The sequence below is a fragment of the Sabethes cyaneus genome, chromosome 3 (assembly GCF_943734655.1).
Source record: "Sabethes cyaneus chromosome 3, idSabCyanKW18_F2, whole genome shotgun sequence".
Classification (NCBI taxonomy): Eukaryota; Metazoa; Arthropoda; class Insecta; order Diptera; family Culicidae; genus Sabethes; species Sabethes cyaneus.
In genome coordinates this window covers 146,684,567-146,706,833 of record NC_071355.1, presented here as the reverse complement: position 1 = coordinate 146,706,833, position 22,267 = coordinate 146,684,567, and the positions used below count along the sequence as shown (strand labels likewise).

Below are 22,267 nucleotides of genomic sequence, written 5' to 3'. Positions count from 1 at the left end.
GTCTCCGGCGCCGTCAACGCGATTTTCGGTACCGTCTGCAACAATTACACTTGCACGAGAACCAGACTCCATTCGGAGAAACGCACTACTGTCATTGCACATATGTGACGTCGCCCCAGAGTCGATCAGCCACGTTCGAGATCGATTTGCATTCATATTTTGCCGCACCACAAACGTGAACGACATTGAGTCGTTTTCGCGCACTTGTTTCACTTTTTGTTCCTGTTTCGACTTATTCTCTTTTTCTCGCCACTTCCTCCGCCGTTCTTTTGCGCCAGAAACTCCTTGCAGTAACGCTTTTTGTGTCCTGGTTTTTGGCAAAAGAAACACACAGCAGCACCGACTCTCCAGCGCGGTGGTGAGGGCGTCGAAGGCCTTAGGGAGACTGCGTAGAATCATGGCGACTTGCATGTATTCCGAGAGTTTTCCGCCGCATTTTTAAGACGAGAATAGAGCTCCTCCATCCCGTAAATGAATTCCTCCATGTTTTGGCCTTCCCGGAAGTTAGTGTTACATATATCCTTTAGCAACGCAACTTTTCCCGTCAGGGTTGCTATGTGATGGTGCGTTTTCAGCGCTTCCCACGTGGTTTTCATCATGATGAGACTGTGCTGGCCACCTTCTACCAGTAACGCAATCGTTGCTCTGGCCTTCTCGTAACCTTCAGTCCATTCCGTGGTGACCGGATCAGGAGCTGTACCAGGAGAAATGTACTTCCACGTTCCTTCCTTCATCATGAACATTTGGACTTTGAACGCCCACGAACGGTAGTTCCGATTATTCAGCCGGGCGACACCTATCTTCGAAAAATCCCTTTTTTATTTTCGCCTCCCAAACCGGGTTCCGAAAAACTTCACTTTATCGATCGGCGTCGCGCACTTTAAAACTTTCTAGATTTCACTGTCCCCAAATGCTGAGCACATAACCTGTTGAAGGTTAACCTAAAAGGACTGGAAACGGTGGCTCAGTGACGTAGTAAAGATAAACACGTGTGATTACTAGCTTAGTACAAGAAAGAATGAAAATATATTCAGTGATTCGTTACAGCGGAAGTAATAATGTCTAAAAAGAATTGTTGCCAGATGGACAGTTAGAAATGAAGCGTTGATTTAAGAACCGAGGGGTTCAACAAATCTGACACCTCTAGTAATTTCAGTTTCTGACTATATGGAGGCAAGGCCCAATATAAATGTTTCATATAAATAATTAAAATAGATCGGTCAATGTGGAATAATAGAAGGCCCGATCTTCATCTGCACAGGCTCCGGAGTCTACGAAACGGTATCAGGAAAACTATCTCATTAGGAAAATGGTCTACCGGTTTTCAAGCAGAAGTATACGATATCTTCACGGAGAGCCAACCTGCACTGCGTGTGCAAATTAGTTTGGGAGTCAGTGGAGCATTGAGAAGCCTCCCACCAATCAAAGTCTAATTACCTTGGGTGCCCAGTCTCTGCAGAATCGGGGCCAATGAATTAGCTGCAAACTCAGCAAGATAAGGATCGGCTTAGCAATTTATTGACCCTGAACCGTTTCTGGGAACCTCCACATGTGCCGCGAAAGGCAAATTACTGACATGAGTAAAGCTAGAAATAGTATCCCGCTGGAATCAAACACAGGGTTGTAAACACAGGGTTTTGTAACTCTGACTTTGAAAGATCCACGCATCTGCTCTGTAATTGCAAGGCAATTTTCTTCTTACTCTATATTAAGTATGGAACCTAATACCCAAAAAGGTCGTTGGTATTATTAACCATGTAGGGGCACAGGATTACAACTATCTAGCTCAACTCCATCAATGGATATGAGCAGTTCGTAAACTGTGACAGCAGTCGAGGCCTGCCACAAAAGACGATAATCAAGACTGTCGCCTTGAAAGCCAATGCTTTTCTGGGATACAAAAAAAACTTCTTCGCAGATACCATTGAAAACTCACCTGCTCCGCCGTGCACTTCTTGAGGCTCGATGTCCAACTGTTTTGACCCGCATGGACATAGCACATCTACAACCAGCAAGATTAGATTACTGTGTGGAATCTTCTGTACACTGAATGGCCGTTCACATCCAGAAGAATGGCAATTGGTAAGCTTTCCCTGCAAGTTCACAATCTTTAACATTATCCTGCTTAGAGAAGAACTTAAATTACCTTCAGTGGATTGTTCTGCCCGCTGGAGTTCAACCGATCCGGTTGCAATACATACAGATCGGTCTTCAGATCACACGGTCGTGCATGTGCTGGATCTGGAATCACACGCGGTCCGGATGTGGTCAGCGATCTTTGAGGAGCGGTTGTTGAATGTATTTCGTAATCCGGTGTAGTGAAATCGTGAGCCGTATGTTCCGGTGGCATTTCGTAGTTGCTCTCATACTCGTACGCATCCTCTTCGAAATCATTTTCGGTGTCATAGTAACTATTGCTCTGATGCCAGGAAGCCACCGGGATCGGTAAAACCGACAACCAGTATGTGGCAAAAGTAACAATGTATTTCAACAACCAAGACATAGGCCGTACCGGTTTCGGAACTTCACCTGCGGCGGTGTAGGGGTTGTCCCGATCGGAGCAAATGCCCTGATAATCCATCAACCCAATCCGTCGGTAGATTCTATCCTGAACTAGTGAATCCATGATAGTACCGTCGATTTGACCGAAGAATTTTCCGGTGTGCTCATTACGTTCGGACAAAATAACAAAACCATTATCGTCAAGTAGGTAACAATCCAGTTCATCTGAAGCACAGGTCTTCTTACAGGATGTAGATCCAGTGCACTAAAAATGAGTTAAAGTTAGCTATAGAACAGTTTCAAATATTATACAGCAGAAGTAACAACTTACAGCAGAAGTAATATTGATGAAGTGTTTCGCTAAAGATTCATGTTGGAACTGAAGACCGACTACAGCCGCTGGAGCCTTGTGGCCTCGATGGTCTATGAAAAGAGCATGCGTAGCGGTGACTAAAGTCGAACTGTTTTTTCCGGAGTAGCTGTTTAATACAGAAAAATTACCATTTACGATTAAACATTTTTACACTTCAATCATACCCGGAATCAAACGGAACGCTGAAAACAAACCCATCCGGTTCGATCGAGTGATGATCAACTGCTCTCTTGTACCAACTCATATCCATTGATCGAGAATTAGATTCACTGAAATGCCTGCAGGAAAACAATTTTTAGTGTGAGTAGATTATTACTCTACGGATTTAAAATTTCTCTTACGCTTCTGGTGCATTTTCAGGATGTGGAATGTGATCAAACCAACGCAGAAGTCCAGAACGAGTAGCAACAAAAGTGGTCTTCACTTCGAACATGGAAAATCCTTGTCTACAATATGATAGAAAATTATGGCAATAGGTTAAATAAGAATCGTATCGATGGACTTAACCAAAACCTGCTGAAATTTTATAATATCATTTTGAACTTCCAAAATCACTTTCTTTAAGAATTTGTGTTCACTTCGAACACGTCAAGCAGAAATACTTACTGTTATTTAAATGTGCATTTTTAACGCAAAAAAAAACCAACGCAGGGAAAAAAGGATTATACCCATTTTATTGTTTTACCTGTGCAATAATGCCATCAGTGTGGCGATTGGACTAGTAATTAGGAACGGTTAAATTTAATAGTAAAGGAATAAAAAATAGATACAGACAAATGGTGCAACGATGAAGAGGTGCATAATTAGTGGTTTTAGATTTATTGGTGTGCTGCTAGGAAGAATAAATCTCAGCGGAATGTGTGAAAAAAGTATGGCAGAATATTTGAAAACAAATTTTAAACAATAAATGAAGCTCTCAGTCGTGTGCCGAATAAGTGTGAGCAAGTTTTCTCGGCATCGTGGCACTGCAGGAGACCTGTCGCAAAGACGAGAATGTGTGCAGGATCCATGATAGTAAGACCCAATTTTACCAGAGCGATGGAGCGACCAACGAGCTGGAAACGACGAAAAGGAAAGGTTCTGTGCGCAATTGGAGGAAGCGTACAACAGATGCTCGCCACGAGACATGAAGATCGTCATCGGGTATATGAACGCCCAGATCGACAGGGTAGCAATGCATAGACCGGTGACCGGACCCAATAGCCTGCACACCAACATGAACGATAAGATCCAGCGATGCATTACCTTTGCAGCTTCTCGAGGCCTGATGATCAGAAACACTTTCTTTTCCCGCAAAGATCTCCACAAAGCCACGTGGAGATCACCTGACTAAAGAACATTGAGCCACATCGGCCATATTTTCATCGATGGCTGGTTTTTATCGAACGTCACCAACGTACGCGAGCCTGCAGGATACGGATCATCTAGTAACAGTACATGTGCGCTCAAAACTATCGACGGTTTATGCCTCGCAATGAAGCCCTCCTCCATCTCTTAACATTCGGCAATGAGACAACCCCGACAAGACCACGCGCGCGTACTGAATGAAACTCTACCTTCTCTCTGGAACTAGGTGATTCAATTCTCGAATACGGATGGAGCAGGGTACGCTCGGCCGTGGTGCTAGGTGAAGAAACCTTGAGTGGATGAAATGATTGGTTTAACAGAGAATGTCAACAAGCAGTAGAGAGGAAAACAAAAGATCCGAAGCACCTTTTTTCTGCGGAACGATATCCACAAAGCCACCTGGAGATCACCTGACCAATGTACAATGAACCAAATTGACCACGTTCTCATAGAGGGCCGGTTTTTCTCTAACGAACGTACGCTCCCGTTGGGGTGCGGATATTGATTCTGACCATTACCTAGTAGCAGTACATGTGCGCTCAATGCTGTCCACCGTATACCGGACACGTCAAAGCCGCCCTCCTCGGCTGAACATCAGGCAGGTAGATAACCCATAAGATACCGAGAACTACGCGCGAGTACTGAATGAGGCACTGCCTTCTTCCGAGGAGTAAGATATTTCAAACCTCGAAGACGGTTGGGGCAGAATACGCTCGGCCATCGGAGAGTCCACTACCGCACTAGGTATTGAGCCTCGGTGTACACAAAATGGTTGGTTTGATGGGGAATGCCAACAAGCGGTGGAAGGGGAAAAACTGCTTGGAAAAATTATCTAAGTATTGCCACTAGAGAGAACCTGGCCAAATACCGACGAGCTAGGAATCAGTTGACCACGATCCTGAGGAGAAAAAAGCGCCAAAAGGAGGACAGAGATCGTGAAGAATTAGAGCAACTATTCCAAGCTAATGACATGCGCAAGTTTTATGAGAAGGTGAACCAAACTCGGAAGGGCTACACACCGAAACCTGACATGTGTAGGGACGAGGGAGGGAATCTAATTACAAACGAGCGCGAGGTGGTCGACAGATGGAAGGAGTTCTTCGATGAACATCTCAATGGCGAAGTCGCAGAAGGAGGCGGAACGGAAATTAACCTAGGAGCGCCCATGGAAGATAGTAATGTCCTAGCACCTGATCTCCAAGAAGTCAAACGAGAAATCGGGCTGCTGAAGACCAGTAAAGCCGCTGAGTAGGACCGCCTACCGGCAGAGCTTTATAAACATGGCGGAGGAAAAGCTACCAGAGGAATGGATGGAAGGAGTGGTTTGTCCCATCTACAAAAAGGGTGATCGGCTAGACTGCTGCAACTATTGTGGTATTACGGTGGTAAACGCCGCCTCCCAGGTACTCTCACAGATCCTGTTACGCCGGTTGTCACTGATAGCGCAAAGTTTCTGGCGGGTTTCATGGGGGCTCGCGCAACTACGGACCAAATTTTTACTATCCGACAGATCTTGCATAAATGTCGGGAGTACAACGTGCCCACGCATCACATCTTTATTGATTTCAAAGCAGCATACGATACAGTCGATCGAGACAAGCTATGGCAGATAATGCACAGACACGGTTTTCCGGACAAACTGACGCGACTGATCAGAGCTACATTGGATCGAGTGATGTGTTTCGTACGTATCTCTGGGACACCCTCGAGTCCTCACGAGACGCGGCGAGGGTGAAGACAAGGTGACGGTTTATCATGCATGCTGTTCAACATCGCTCTTGAGGTGATCCGACGAGCGGGCATCGTAACGAAAGGCACGATTTTTACCAAGGGTAGCCAACTTCTAGGCTTTGCAGATGACTTCGATATCATATCCAGGAACTTTGCGACGGCGGAGGCAATCTACGCCAGACTGAAAGCGGAATCTAGGAGAATTGGGCTAAAAATAAATGCATCGAAGACCAAATACATGAAAGGAAGAGGCTCAACGCTCAAAAACAAACGCGCGCCTCCCACGGACGGTAACCGTTGACGGCGACGAACTAGAAGTGGTAGAGGAGTTCATGTATTTTGGATCGCTAGTGACCGCGAACAACAACACTAGTAAGGAGATCCAGCTGCGCAAGCAGGAAATCGGGCCTACTTTGACCTTCGTAAAACGATACGATCAGGAAGCGTACGCCGCCGCACGAAGCTAACAATGTACAAAACTCTTATTAGACCGGTAGTTCTTTATGGACTTAAATCCGTGACGCTGCTCACGGAGGACATACGCGCCCTTACCGTGTTCGAGCGGAAAGTGCTGAGGACGATGTTTGGCGGAGTGCAAACTGAAACCGGAGCGTGGCGGAGGCGTATAAATCACGAGCTACAGGCACTGCTTGGGGAGACTCCCATCGTGCATCTAGCGAAAGTTAGCAGGCTACGGTGGGCTGGACACGTCGTAAGTATGCAGGACGACAATGCGACGAAAATAGTCCTCTTCAACAACCCCACCGGCACCAGGATCAGGGGAGCCCAACGTGCACGATGGCTCGACCAGGTCGAAAGCGATTTGCGACTTCTGAGACGACTAGGAAATTGGTGACGAGTGGCCCAAGACCGAGTTGAATAGAGACGAGTGCTTGAAACAGCATGAGCCACCCCGGCTTTATGCTGCTGAAGAAGAAGAAGGAAAACAAACGGAAAAACTATCAATGCACTGCCACGAGGGAGAATGTATACAAATATCGATGAGCGCGGAATGAGTTGATCACGATCCAGCGGAAGAAAAAGCGCCTGATAGAGGACGGAGATCGTGAAGAGTTGGAACTACTATTCCGGGCTAGTGAGACGGTTAGGTTAACCAATCTCGTAAAGGATATGCACCAAAGCCGAGTATGTGCAGAAACGCCGAAAAGGATCCGGCACTACGGAAAGGAACGACTGCCGACAGAACTCTTCAAAAATGGCAAAGAACCACCACCAACGGTACTGGATAATGGAAAACTACCGGAGGAATGGATGGAAGGGTGGTTTGTCCCATCTATAACAATGACGTTCGACTCGATTGCTTTAATTAGTGCGGCATCACGCTGGTCAACTGGTTACGCTGCCTACACGGTTCTCTCCCAGATTTTGTCGCCTATCCCTAATAGCAAGAGAGTGCGTAGGGCAGTACTTGGCAGGCTTTATGGGAGCAGAAATTTCGAGAGTACAACGTAATGTTCTCATGCATCCTAACAAAGTAGAGCCATGGGCATAAACGTCCTTAAGAACTTGACCCGTCTTTATCGACAGAACTTCACCAGAAGCGTGAATTATGCTTGTGTTAAGGCGTCAACAGCGGTCATGACTTATCGTCAGTAGCGGTTGGACTTAGCAGCAATAAGAAACGCCTAAGGCCAACGTTGCCATATCGTTGCTACGGTATTGTGCACCGGCATGGGCCCGGCTTTGAGTAGTAAGCGCAATCAGGCATGTCTGAACAAAGTGTTCAGGCGGATGGCGCTACGAGTGGCGTGCGGGCATCATACCATATCGTTGGATGCGATCGGGATCATTGCAGTCATGATTCCCATATGCATACTTCTAGGTGAGGACATCGAGTATCATAGGCAAACGCAGAGGAACGTCTGGGGTGCCCAGGACAGGGTTAGGCTGGACTCTATTAGGTAGTGGCAAGCCGAATGGGTCCATGCTGAACACGGCAGGTGGACCCATTGGCTGATTCAGAACATCTCGTGCTGGATCGGTAGAAGATACGGTGAGGTAAACTTCTACCACACTCAATTTTTATCATGGGATAGATCCTTTAAGAAGTATCTACATACGCGTGGGCGGGTTGTGTCGCCTTTTTGCCCCGTATGTACGGTAGCCGAAGAAACGGCGAAGCATGTGATTTTTCACTATCTGTGTTTCGGAACCACCCGGCGTGAGATGCTGGCGGTCATTGGAGAAAACACCAACGCCGACAACATCGTGCAGAGAATGTGCGCGGAGCAGCGCGCATGGGGCGCCGCCGACAGGGTGGTGACAGACGTGACGACGAAGTTGCTACGGCTAGAACGTTTGCAACGAAGGGCCTGACATAGCTTAACTACGGTACGAGGGAGTGCTTATGCACGTGCTCCCTCCTGAAATAAAACCTAGCGGTAGTTCCGAGAGGGGTTCAGGAAACGGGGAGCAAGAGAGTTTTTAGTAGGTAGGCGCAAGTTGGCACTTTGCAAATCCTACTCGGTACCGTGAAGTTGTTGTCTATGAAGACTTACTCAGAACTGCATTAAAATATTTGATATTGATTTGAGATTTGAACATACAACGGCTGGTTTGTTAAGCCAGCATCGTACCTTGAAGCCAACTGCGCGGCCCTTATATCCTATTCCTGTGGCGTTCAGGGCAGCGTACAATACAGTCGAGGGCGAACAGCTGTTCGGCAGATAATGCACGAGAACGGATTTCCAGACAAATTGACGCGGCTGATTAAAGCTACCCTGGAATCAGTGATCGCTCGAGTCCCTTCGAATCGCGTAGAACATTGCGGCAAGGAGATGGACTGTCCTGTATGTTATTCAATATCGTTATTAAAAGTGTGATCTGGCGAACGGGCATCGAAACGAGAGAAACGATCCTACAGTGGAATCTGTTTTCTTCAAGAACCCCACCGTACCATTAACAGAGGGGCCGAACGTCTAGCACGTCTGGCTGTAAACCCGGCGACGATGAGAAGGAAGCATTCAACTCGCAACTGGAGATAACATACGATAGCTATTCGCAACGAGACATCAAGAATTTTATCAAAGATATGAACGCTCAGGTCATTAGAGAAGCAATGTATAGAGGAGTGATCGGGGCCTTTAGGCAGCAAGATAACCCGCAATCTACCAAGAACTACGCGCGAATACTGAATGAGGTACTGCCTTCTTCCGATGAGTTAGGTGTTTCATCAGAGAGGCCCCGCCGCGGTACTAAATGATAAGTGCCAGAGTATACGAAATGATTGGTTGTTTGACGGGGAATACCAACAAGCGGTGGAGAGTGAAAAAATGGCATGGAAGTATTATTAGAGCACTACCACTACCCTACTAGCACGGTTGTTACAAAGTAGTTGTGGCAACCGAATTATGACTAATGTCAGTCGTAATTCGGTTGCTTTAACTAAATGGACCTAAAGTGGGCTACTTGGGTAGGGAGAACTCAACCAAATACCGACGAGCAAGGACCTAGTTGACACGAGTCTAAGGAATGAAAAGCGTTAAAAGGGGAACAGAGTTCGCCAAGGAATGCCAATGAAAGATAGTAATGTCACCGGATCTCCAGCATGTCAAACGAGAAATCGAGTTACTGAATACTAACAAAGCCGCCAGTAAGGAACACCTATTGGTGGAGCCCTACAAACATGCCCGAGAAACGCTGGCATTTCCAAGATTTGGAAGGAGAAGCAGTTACTCTCTTTTCCCAGATCCTGTTACGCCGGCTGTCATCGGTACCGCAGAGATTCGGAAGAAATTATCAGGTTGGTTTCGTGAGGTCTCGCATCACTGCGAATCAAATTTTTACGGTTCGATATATCGTATAAAACATCAGAAGTACAATGTGCTCACGGACCACATCTCTATTGATTTCAAAGCAGCATGCGATACAGTTGTTCGAGACCATTCAAGCGAGAAATCAGGCCTGCTTTACTCTTTGCAAAACATTACGATCAAACTGACGAAGCTGATAATGTACAAAACCCTCATTAGACCGGCAGTTTTTTACAGACTTGAAGCTGTGACGCTGCTCACGGAGAACATACGCGCCCCTGCCGCGTTCGAGCGAAAAGTGCCTCGGACGACCTTTACCGGACGAAAGTTGGAAGGCTTTGGTTGGGCCGGCGCTTCGTAAGGATGCCGGACGACAATGCGACGAAAACGATTATTTTGAACAACCCTTCGGGCACCAGGCACAGAGGGACTCAACGTGCAAGACAGCTCGACCCCCTACAAGCACAGCTGTTATAAGCCAGTTATAACAACCGATTTATGACTAATTTCAGCCATCAATAAGTTTCTGCAACCATAATTGCGAAAAGTGTGCTGCTTGGGCCAGTTTCGACCGGTAGAAAGTGAGTTGCGACTTCTAAGATGGCTGGGATATTGTCGACGAGTGGCCCACGAGCCACTATACTGGTAACGACGACGACGATAAACCAATAATTACCTGACCTTTGATTAATGGGAGTAATATACCGTATTAAATACATATTTAATGCATATGGTAACATAGATTTCAGAACGATAGAAACAATTGGAAGCCATGACGCGTGACACTGATAGAGTCTAGCAGAAAATCCGAAAGAAATCAACTTCATAGTAAGCCTCGTTGGATATGTACCAATGGACCAGACCATTGAAGACACCTTGACAAAGTGGGTTATTTGTGAATTTTGTGGGGTTGGAATTTGACCCCGAGTCCTCTGCGTGAGAGGTGTGAATGGTAATGGCCTGTTGGTCTTTGGTATTGCTCAACTTCCTTAAAATTATAAGTATTTAATGTTAGAATTAAGCAAATATATTTTTGGCTTAGACTTTGACGATGGTCTCGTCCGCTGGCCGACCGAGAGCTTCATACCAAAACAAAAACTAAATAAAATCAAAGCTAGAAGAACCTACCTGCGATCCTCCTTCCTAGCCGGATGAGTTGGCGCTCGGTCCAAACCATCCGTCACAATAGCATCACGAACTAAGCTTTGGACGAGAGTACGATCACAGTAGTACGGTTCGGCTTTTCGTGAACCCTGTGAATTGAAATGGTGTTGGGCAAAATGCCCAACCGGAATACCACCGTGTCCATGATGCGGCTGAGGTGATCGGGGACGAACCTATCATTACAGAAAGTAACATGTAATTTCACTCTTATTATACAGATTAAATTGAACATAGGTTAAAACGGCTTACCGACATCCACTTCCAGCCGGGCCTTCCAACACGGGCCAAGAAGTGCAACACTTGTTCCTCGGGAGTATCGAAATTTTCGTCCTTATCCCGATAGGTGGATTCCATCGTACTCTCGCCATTGCTTTCAACGTCCTTCAGACTGTTGTACTCACAATATACCCAGTCTGGATGGACTTTCCAATTGTTACCCTGTAAGTGTTCGGTAACTGCAAGCAAAATGGTATGTTGAGGTTAATGTAGTCTAATAAAACAACTAATCGCACCATTGGTATGGGAATGCCGAATCTCCTGTTGAGCGTTAAGCTCATGAATACCATAGTTATCTGGTAAGGCAATTCCCAAAGAGAACGGAGTTCCCTCTATCGGCCCGTAAAAATATCTGGAAAAATCATACAAGCTCAGCAAATGTTCTGTGGTCATACTGGGTTGAACTTACTTCTGAGGCCTCAAAGTAACCCGTCGCATGCCGTCCATGTGAGTTAAAACGGTCAGTTCATTCTCCCCTTCCTTCTGAAGAACCATCTCATTGCGAAGCTAAAGAAAAATATCGGTTACTAAGCTTTGAAAACCCCTTAATATTGAACCTACTTACTTCTTGAAGCATATTCGTATACCTATGCTCATGCCGATCACTAAGCCCATTATTTGGGTTGTCTATTTCTGGCAGCTCTACTTCCGTCAGATCAACTGAGTTATATTTATGCTTCAAGCTGGTACTATACTGTCCGTTATCACTCAACGGTCGCAAATCCGGATGATACAAAACACGGCCGTTATTATCCACTATGAAGGAATATCCGTTGACACCAAGTTTATGTTGCGGAATCATTTTCTGGATTTCTTCGATAGGAACGTCAGTACCAACCACTCCCAACAAATTCGCCGCCCGGGTAGTATGGTTGCGACGGTCGAACACCGGCGTCGACACCGTAGTCACAAGCTTACGACGATTCTCACTCTCACGGCCTAGGATACCGCTGCGACCTCCGGTAAATACCGGGCTCCAGTGGATCGGGTGATCCGCCTGGTAAAGAACCATTGGACGAGCCATCACCAGAGCGTACTCAACCACTTTGCGTTTTGCTTCCTCAACACTGTTTATTTGGACGTAGAATCCTGTAAAGCGATGACAAACTGTAGTTTAGTGCAGTTACAAAGCAATACTCAAAGCTCTCACCTTTGTTATCACAGGCCATTTGATACAGGTTTTGTCCGCTGCTCTTGTCAGTACCAATCAAGTACGTAAAAATTCTAACCGGCATATGTGGGTGGTTGTAATGTTTGATGATATCCGAGAAGGTATCGCTAGGCCCATCAGTGATCAGCATAATAGCCTGATTGCACTGGCTTCCCTGGGAGCTTTGATTATACTATGGAAAGACAGCTTACTTAGAATCAATAATAAGAAACGCGCACCACTCACACTTACCCTTCGAAGTAATTCAAACGCACTTTCCAAAGCAGCAGAAAAATTTGCGGTATTCTCACATTCCACTGTCTGAATGGCCGTTTTAACTTCTTTAACATTGTCCGGAGTTGCACGAACCTATAGAAAACGGTGAATTCGAAATTGTGCAAGCAAAATAATTGTACGCTTCAACAAACTTACCATTTTGTCTTGAAAACACGGTACAATAACCTTTGCTTGTTCGGAAAATGATATTAAATTGAAGAAATCATCATCTCCCAAGGTATCCATGATAGCGGCTGCCGTTGCCATCGCCAACTGATATTCCTTACCGCTCATTGAGCCGGAAGAATCCAGAAGAATAATCTGTTTAAAAATTAAAAACATTTAGACAACACATTGTTATTATTTCCAACACCCTTGCACATACCACATCCTTTGGCGAAGAGGCAGCCTGAATAAACCAATCTTCCGTCCGAAAGTCACTGATCTCCTTACTTCCGTAGGAAGTTTCCGGTGGCCATGCCGTTCCTGGAAACCTTCGTAAAAATCCAGTACTTGATCCAAAATATTGCCAAGAAAGAGCCGAATCTCGTTCGATGTTATTCGCAAACAGTGGATCCAAATGTGAAGACCACTTTATTGCCGCCCTTGTTTCGGAGTCTGAAAAACATAAATAAAAAAGCGTCTGTGTAACAAAAGTTTAACTCATCCATTCAAAGCCATCACGCAAATACCTTCCAGCTCCACTCCCCCCGGTACCAGCACCGAACTGAGACTGATATTGACCGGATAGCCCTCAAAGCGTCGCATGTGCCTTAGCAACATCTGTCGGGAGCCTTCCGCCAGCCGTCCGTCCGATTGGTACTCGTTGATTCGCCTGGCATCGTAAAAAGCTCCTCCATGGCTTTTGGCTGCACCAGACTCCGGGTCCGACTCGGAAAGAGCCGCCTGTTCAGCAGAATCCATTATTCGCTGTGAGGATTCAATGGTGGATGTGTCATTGCCGGCGTGAAATGCAATGTGAAAATCAATATAGAAAAGCAGAGAAAAACGAAGAGAACGAGAAAAATCGCAGTTAGTTTGGCTAATCCATTTGCAGCTTCAAAGCAGCCTAGTGGAGATTCTTTTCTTCGGCCTCGTGCCGTCGCTTTTGTATTTCCTTCCGATGATTTATATATTTCAACAGGCAAACATATCATGGCGTTGAAAGGAAAACCATTTGCAACTATGACCGGTGGCAGTATCAGAGTTTTCTGTGCGGAGGAAAAAAATCATGCTGGATATAATAGCAGACCACTCAAGAATAACTCGACTGAGCTATCGCTAGTTCGTCGGTTTACTGTGTAGCTTTGCAGTTTCAGAATTGGCGAACCCAGTTTGTCTCACTCAATGTGACATGGGATGTTCCTAGCTTTTCACTTTATTCAACCAGATTTCTCGAAACGGTGTAGTAAACTTATGTGAAGATTCTTTTCAAGTATCTCAAGTACAATAATTTATGACCCATCTATTTAGTATTTTGATGGTATTTTCAAATTGCAAAATACTGTGAAAACATAATTAAATAAAGTGCAAAGTGCTGAGCAAATGCTTGAGAATCAGTTAGCACAACTCAAATTCTTCTTGAAACAGCTCTCATAGATAATTAAATTCAAGTTAGTTTTACATGCATTTTCCCGGAGTCTATATTATCACTGCATTGTACCGTCCATAGATTGTTATATTGCTTCAGATTTAACATAATTCTCAACAAATTCAATAATCGCTTATAAACTCCACTTTAACTTTTCCTTCCAACCAGATAACGTGAGCGGAATTGCTATTATCGTATTTTTGCTTTGGCTTTCCGGTGCGACATAAAAGTGTAGGTACCAGAAAATCTTTGCCACGAGCCGTTGTTCACAGTTTCCTTCACAAATCCATGTGTAGGAGGTATATGTGCGGGACAACATGTATCGAGCTAGAAAGGAAGAATTTCAAATGGCTGGGTGATGCATTCGAAATAACCATTTTCTGGTATATATTTATGTTGCAAATGGAATGACAAAGTTTCAGAATACGTGCTAAACCAATAAGCTAAGAAAAACTTTACCAATTGTTTTCTATTCAGCGTATATATACAAGTTTTGTGATTATGCAAACCTTGAAAAACACGGCGGCACAACAATAAAATGTTTTGCATTAACCAAATATTATTTTATATCATATCCAATCCAAACCAATAATCATAACCACTAGCGTGCCAGACATAAACAGGAAGTGCGACACTCGATCTTTCAGAAGAATGTTTTAGAATAAATTTATGATTACTTATCGTAAAGATACCGGGCGATTAGATTGAAAGCTTTGGACTAGAGTTGGATTAAAGTTGAAATTGGACAAATTTGACTTAAATTTGGACTAATTTGGGCTAGAAGCTTTACCTCATATTAAACTGGAAATTGAATTTGCAATTAAACTTGAATTTAGAGTAATCTGAACTTGAAGTTTTACTTGGAATTAGACATGAAATCGGACTTTAAACAAAAATTGAATTTTTTTTTAAACTAGCACCCGGCAAACTTCGTATTGCCACAAATTAAACTGTGTTGTACATAAATCGTGAATCTCGATGACCTTTGCCACAATCTTGAGTTTTGCAAGTTTCTGGGGAGTTCATGGGTGTTTCAATATACGAATTTTCCTCACAGTAAAGTCGAAAACAACTCCCCCCATTGCTTAGCCTGATAAAATAAAGCGGATAGCATTTAAATATTCGCCATCATTACAAACCATTTCGCCGAATTCCATTTTGCGGAACACCAATTCTCAGTTGGCCATAACGCGGAATATAGAGTTTCGCAGAATACCATTTCGCGAAAAACCTTACGCGGGATGTACCATTTCACGAAAAATCTTTTCGTAGAAAGTACCATTTTGCAGGGGTGACCCAACTGAAGGAAAGTAATAGGGGTCAGTAGATCTAGGAAAATAAATAAACCTAGTCAGAGGTGATCTCTACGGGGGCCTGCTCCCCGCAGTGGCCGGCGCTTTCGACGGCAGGTCGCTGGCTGTCTAATGTTGCTATTGATAGTTTTTGGTGGTCTTGTTATTGATTAATGTTTTATGAAAGAGTCTAAAATTTCTCGAGTTCGATTAGTTTTTGAGTTACGCAAAAATTGCTGTTTTATTTGTATGAGAGTCCTGATCCCCCTACCACAGGGGTGAGGGGTCTCAAACCATCATTAAAAAAATTCCTGCCACCAAAACCCCCCACATGCCAAATTTGGTTCCATTTGCTTGATTAATTCTCGAGTTATGAGGAAATTTGTATTTCATTTGTATAGGAGCCCCCCTTCCTAAAGTGGGGAAGGGTCCCAATTCGTCATAGAAAAAATGTTTATCTCCAAAGCACCCACATGCCAAATTTGGTTCCATTTGCTTGATTAGTTCTCGAATTATGAGGAAATTTGTATTTCATTTGTACGGGAGCCCCCCCCCCCCTCTTAGTGGGAGGAGGGGTCTCTAACCATCACTAAAACCTTTCCTGGCCCCAAAAACCCCTACATGCAAATTTTCACGCAGATTGGTTCAGTAGTTTTTGATTCTATAAGGAACATCCCGACATACAGACAGACAGACAGAAATCCATTTTTATATACAAAAAGACAAGATAAAAGATAAAAATCAGCATTACGTACAGATATACATGCTAATAAATCGTATTTGATGCGCAAAATTGGCATATCCGTACTATTTTGGGGCGATATGCGTGATTAGGTATATTTATAAGCGTTACGACTGTATAAGTATTTATATACGATAATGCCCGATTAAGTGCGACTCGCTTCGTAATGCTATACGATTTTTTGCTGAAAATCATATGTGTGTCAGTTATTATCATTATATACGATAGAAAATCAACTTGGTCCCACTTTATCAAGCTTTAATTACGATTTCGAATTCGTTAAGAGATATTTACGATAATTTTCGTACATTGATTATACGAGTTGGTGCTAGCTGGGGATACTGTGGGGTTGGTTCCGGACCTTGCAAGCCTGAATCACTGAAAAACCACAACAACGATTGACGAAAGTAATAACTCGCTTCGGAACAATCGGCCAAGATCCAGGCGGTGAAAACGGAGTAATGATTGGAAATTAGGAACATGGAACTGGTGGTCTCTAAATTTCCTCGGAAGTACCCAAGTGGTTTTTGAATAGAGCCGCAAGGAGGTATACTCGATGGTACGTACGTATAAGGATGGTCACACCATCTACCAGAGCTGCGGCAATACACACGAGCGTAGCACAGCTTTTGAATGATGTGCGAGATGCAGAAGCGGGCGATTGGGTGATGGCCTATCGCCTCTCGAATACGCTAATTCAGAATTAAGGGCCGATATAAGTGCAACCCTCACCTCGGAAGTACCGATGATGTCAAACACGGACTTTACGCTCAGCTGAAGCGCCAATACGACCGCTGCCCAAGACATGATTGCAAAATCGTCATCGGAGACTATAACGATCAGGTTGGTCAGGACGAGGAATTTAAACCGGTGATTGGAGCTTTGATTGGATTCAGCGCTTACCCGCAAACGAACGAAAACGGCCTAAGACTTGTCGACTTTGCCGCATCCAAGAACATGACTATACGTAGTCCCTTTTTCTGGCATAACCTCCATCATCGGTATACCTGGAGATCACCCAACCAGACGGAACCACAAGTCAACCACGGTCGGTCGGTCGGACAACGGATGGTCGGCTCTTTTCAGATATTTTCGACATTAGAACCTATCGGAGCGCTATCATTGATTCGAACCATTACCTAGTGATGGTAAGATACGTAAGATACTAAGATACGTAAAAAACTATCTGTTGTAAACAACATACGATACCGGAGCACCCGTCACGGTATAATCAAATGCGGCTGAAGCAACCGGATGTCGCTGAAAGGTACGCGTTGTCTCTTGAAGCCGCGCTGCCGGAAGAGGGCGAGCTAGATGAAACCACTATTGAGGATTGTTGAAGCGCCGTGAAAACAAACAACAACAGTGTGTAGCGGAGAACGACTTATGCCGTGTGGCACCGAATCCACATAAAGAATGGTTTGACGAGGAAGGCCAGCAGATATTGGAAGAGAAGTAAGCAGCGTGGATACAAATGCTATGTAGAGCCACCGTCAAAATGTGGAGCAACACAAACAGAAGCGGAGGCAGCAAATCCGACTCTACCAGGAGAAGAAGCGCCACTAGGAGGAGATGGAGTGCGAAAAATTCGAGCAGCTGTACCGCTTTCACGACACACGGAAGTTCTATCAGAGACTCAACGAATCTCGCAAAAGCTTTGTGATGCCGGCCGAAATGGGCAGAGATAGAGATTAAGATATCTTGACTAACGACCGGGCTGTAATAGAAAGATAGACGCAGCACTACCATGATAGTGGAGAAGGTAACTTCATTAGTGAAGCAAGCAACGGAAATGTGCTACCCACATTGATAAGCGAAGTTAAAGAAGCCATGCAGCGGCTGAAGAACTACAAAGCAGCGGGAAAGGATGGCATTGGAGCGGAACTTATAAAAAAAGGCCCGATGAGTTGGCCAGCTATTTACTTCAATTGATTGTCAAGATTTGGCATACGGAACGGCCGGAGGAGTGGAAATACGGGTGAAGCGACCCTCGTTCCCTGTGTTACATGCACGCATTTTTATCTGGTTGAACCCGGAGGTATCAACCCCGGTCAGCTCAGAACTTAAATTTAACATTCAGTTTGATAACCCGCGCCGGTCAGTGGCTCGATCGAGCGACGGCGCTGGTAGGGCGAATTACCTACATTAAAATGTCGCATTCGCACCACATTCTAGGTGAACGAACGCGCATGATGCTTAACCTGCGCCAACGAATAATTTCCGAAATAAGTGCGCTGTTGCATTTTGCCGACTAAGGTAAACAATAAGGCGCGGGACTGTTCGAGGTGCCAAAGCCACGGGACTTAGCAGTGGCGAATTGACATGAAAGGGTTGACCACTCAGCGAGGCTATATGCTCGGAGCGTGCCAGACTCTCTCATAAGAAAATGTCATTTGTTGACAAACAAAGTCCCCACGCGAGGGCCAAAATTGTATGCGCAAGAGGGAGGCTCGACGGACAGCGTGAGGTCTGCCGCTAGGCAGAATAGGACGGAACTACCTCGAGAAGGAGGAGTTTCCTTAGGAAGAGGAACACTTTTAGCGACTAGGAAATAACCTTGTAGATTAAGTTTGAATAAAATGATTAATTGATTCGGTTTTGGCTCGTGGACCCGTCTGGTCGGTGGGTGAAAAAAGGTTTTCCATTTAGATACGAAAGAACAGTGTACCCTCGGGAAAGAGCTACACACGGGGTTATTTGCCTTATATACAAGAAATGCGTTAAGCTGGATTGCGAGAACTACAAAGTATAGTAATCGCTGAATGCCGCGTACAAAGTGATTTTCCAAGTCATCTTCCATCGACTGTCGCCAATAGCCAACAAATTTATGGGAAATTATCTGGCCGGCTTCATGGAGGGTCGGTCTACAACGGACCAAATCTTCACCCTACGGCAAATCCTTCAGAAGCGTCGCGAATTTCGAGTCCCAACGCATCACCTGTTTATTGACTTTAAAACCTCATAGGATAGTGTAAATCGGCAATAGCTATGGAAAATTCTGGACGAAAACGGCTCTCAGGGTAAGCTGACTAGACTTATCATAGCTACAATGGACTTATCATAGCTACAACTTCGGGTTGATCGTCGGACCTATTCGAACCTCACAGGGGACTTCAACAAGGAGATGATCTTTCCTGTCTGCAATTCGAATTGCGTTTGAAAATGTTTTAAGACGACCGGCGATCGAAATGCGAGGAACTTTCAATAAATCCAGTCAAATTATCTGCTTTGCCAACGACGTGGATGCTGTCGGCAGAACATTTTACACTGTGGAAAATCAGTACACCAGACTAAAACGCGAAGTAAAGGAGATTGGGTTGAAGATAAATACGTCTTAAGCGAAGTATATGGTGGCTGGCGGGACCGAGTGTGACACGGCCCGCTTAGACAGTACCGTAGTAATCGACGGGGATGAGTTCGAGGTGGTCAACGAGTACCTTGGGAACAGAGGACAACAATACCAGGCGTATTATCAGGCGTAAGGCATATTATCAGCGGAAGTCGTATCAACTACAGACTCCACAAACACAACAATCTAAGCTTCCGTACATTGTACAAAATACTAATTAGACCGGTTATCCTGTACGGGTATGAAACGTGGACACTGCTAGAAGAGGACCTGCGAACACTCGGAGTTTTCGAACGGCGGGTAGTAAGAATCATCTTTGTCGGCGTGCTTTTTTTCCTCTGTTATTTTTACTCCATTTTTGTCCAACTTGGGCTTCATTTTCTTTCTCATTTACCTAATATTTTTCTCTTGTTCTCCCGTTCTTCGCCTTTATCTGTCCAGTCTACTACGATTTTTACCTAGTCTTCCCTCTTTTTCTCTCCAGTTTTCTTTTTTCCACATTTTTATATCTTTTTATATCCCGTTTTCCCACCTATTCTGACACGTTTCTTTTGGTTTTCTTTTTTTAATATCAGTGTTTATTCATTTTCACTTTCACGTCACTCTGTTTTCTATACAGTTTTCGTCCAGTTTTTGTCACGTTTTCCTTCATGCTCTTTTCCGTTTTTTTCTCCTGTAGTCTCATTTTGCGTCTTTTTCTGGAGAGCAGTAGAAGATGAATAAATTCTAATTCCATCGGAAATCCATCAGTAAATATGCTGTGAAATAAAATTTACTAACATTTTTATAACAAATTGTTTGCTCTGCGCTGCTTGATTCATAAGATTTTTTGAATTGGGTAACTATACCTACAGGACAACCGAGGTTTACAATCAGAACTCAAGAACAAGAAAATATGTTGCCATGAAATTTATAAACAAAAAAAATATTTCGAAAATTTCCATGAGAAATTAATTAGACTTCTTAACGCTATTATTATTAAGTAACAAGTATTTGTCTAACACCGTACTCCACCAATCTCACAAATTTCATCATATTCCTCAACCTTTGTCACCAGGTTGCTGCTAATTTGTTCTAAGATATACAGTGATAAAAGTACCGCAATTTCATTTTTCCTGAAACATATCGGGCATCATTCGTATAAAAGTCTTTTCTTTTCTCTTCCCGTCTTTTTTCATTCCGACTCAAATTGCATCCCATTAGCGCGCACCGAAAACTTTTCCTATAACTTATCTCCGAGCTGAAATCACTCTGACACCATTTTATCCTTCTGCGGTATGTCAGTAAACTTAAAGACCTGCTACTGCTTCCGTCTCTCCGATTGTGCCATCATCATCACATCAACCTCACCCCCGATCTTCACTCTGTAGACACTGTACCGACTTTAATCTGATACAATTTTCTACCACACCGATAGATGGAGGGTTGCAGTGAGAATGTTGAAGAAATCGCTTAACCGAGACCATCTACACTGCTATTTTACCAATAGTTGTCCCATGGTTGAAGCAATCTGCAAAGAAACTGGGACAAGTCCGGTAGGATGGAAGTTTTAGTCGATTTTAGCAACGAAAAACTCGACTCAAAATTTATGCATAAAATTAGGTGTGTTTTCAATAAAGGTAGGCTGGTAGATAATACTATGAAGAAAACACTGGATACCTCGAATATTTAGTACAAATGTACAACGACCTAAACTAAGATGTTTGTTGCTACGTCCAGATGCTGGGTTTTGATCTATTTTTCAACAAATTTCTTAGACAATAAAAAAGAGGGAAATAATAAACGAAACAACAACCTAGAAAGCTATGCAAACATTTGTCAGTATCGGTACATCTACAAATATTATAAGTAACGTGTAGAAACTTTTGTTTAGCTTTTGAAATCTTGATTTGGATAATTCTAAAGCTAGAAAAAGACGTACATCATAATAAATATTTTATTGTTTTAATCATTTATTGTTTAAAAAGTGCTGGAAAAAGGAGTCCAATGTGTTATACATGGTTGAATTTATAGTAATTACAGTACTTCCAATTGTTACTTTAATATCGCCAAAATGTCCTGAAAATGCTTTAGATTCAAGTCCCCTTTTACACGAAGGTGTGCGCGACGTTAGGCATACGGACGTTAAGCATACGGACTTTAGGCATAAATGACGTTAGACATAATGCAAAAAGCAAAGCCATGGGTTTATACCGTCTTTAGACATTTCCCTTCTTTATCGACAGACTTCGCAGCCGGCTGTTAGAGTACAGGAAAATTACGGGGCCAGTGCAACGATCCTATTGACTCTAACTAGCAAGCACCGCCTAGCCGAGATTCGAACATACGACGACTAGCTTGTTAGACCAGCATCGTACCTCGAGGCTAACTGGGCGGCTAACCATAATGGACATAATGGACGGTACGCATAATGGGTGCTATATATAATGGACACAATGGCCGGTAGGCGTACATGAAGAGTGACATAATGGACGTTAGGCGAAGTTGAGGAGGCTTCGATAGGCGAAGTTAAGGAGGCCATCATGCAGCTAAAGAACAACAAGTCAGCTGGAAAAGATGGTATCGGAGCGGAGCTTATTAAAATGGGACCAGAAAAGCTGGCCGTTTGTCTGCACCGACTAATTGCTAGAATTTGGGATACGGGACAGCTACCGGAGGAGTGGAAAGATGGGGTTATCTGCCCAATTTGTGGGAACTTATC

At 44.1% G+C, this 22,267-nt stretch overlaps 1 protein-coding gene across 1 annotated transcript in view; it reads right to left on the bottom strand.

Annotated features, from left to right (window-relative positions):
• LOC128740234 (voltage-dependent calcium channel subunit alpha-2/delta-4) overlaps nucleotides 1-22,267 on the bottom strand; it is a 106,517-nt gene that overhangs the window by 3,492 nt on the left and 80,758 nt on the right. Inside the window, exons 4-19 of the mRNA XM_053835767.1 lie at nucleotides 13,285-13,522; nucleotides 12,978-13,210; nucleotides 12,749-12,913; nucleotides 12,569-12,685; nucleotides 12,317-12,509; nucleotides 11,732-12,255; nucleotides 11,576-11,673; nucleotides 11,403-11,518; nucleotides 11,140-11,345; nucleotides 10,855-11,063; nucleotides 3,389-3,391; nucleotides 3,217-3,321; nucleotides 3,040-3,153; nucleotides 2,834-2,981; nucleotides 2,147-2,767; nucleotides 1,937-2,093 (exon numbers count right to left, since the gene is read on the bottom strand). Of these exons, the coding sequence (XP_053691742.1) occupies nucleotides 1,937-2,093; nucleotides 2,147-2,767; nucleotides 2,834-2,981; nucleotides 3,040-3,153; nucleotides 3,217-3,321; nucleotides 3,389-3,391; nucleotides 10,855-11,063; nucleotides 11,140-11,345; nucleotides 11,403-11,518; nucleotides 11,576-11,673; nucleotides 11,732-12,255; nucleotides 12,317-12,509; nucleotides 12,569-12,685; nucleotides 12,749-12,913; nucleotides 12,978-13,210; nucleotides 13,285-13,522 (3,247 nt within the window). The remainder of the gene's footprint in view (nucleotides 1-1,936; nucleotides 2,094-2,146; nucleotides 2,768-2,833; nucleotides 2,982-3,039; nucleotides 3,154-3,216; nucleotides 3,322-3,388; nucleotides 3,392-10,854; nucleotides 11,064-11,139; nucleotides 11,346-11,402; nucleotides 11,519-11,575; nucleotides 11,674-11,731; nucleotides 12,256-12,316; nucleotides 12,510-12,568; nucleotides 12,686-12,748; nucleotides 12,914-12,977; nucleotides 13,211-13,284; nucleotides 13,523-22,267) is intronic.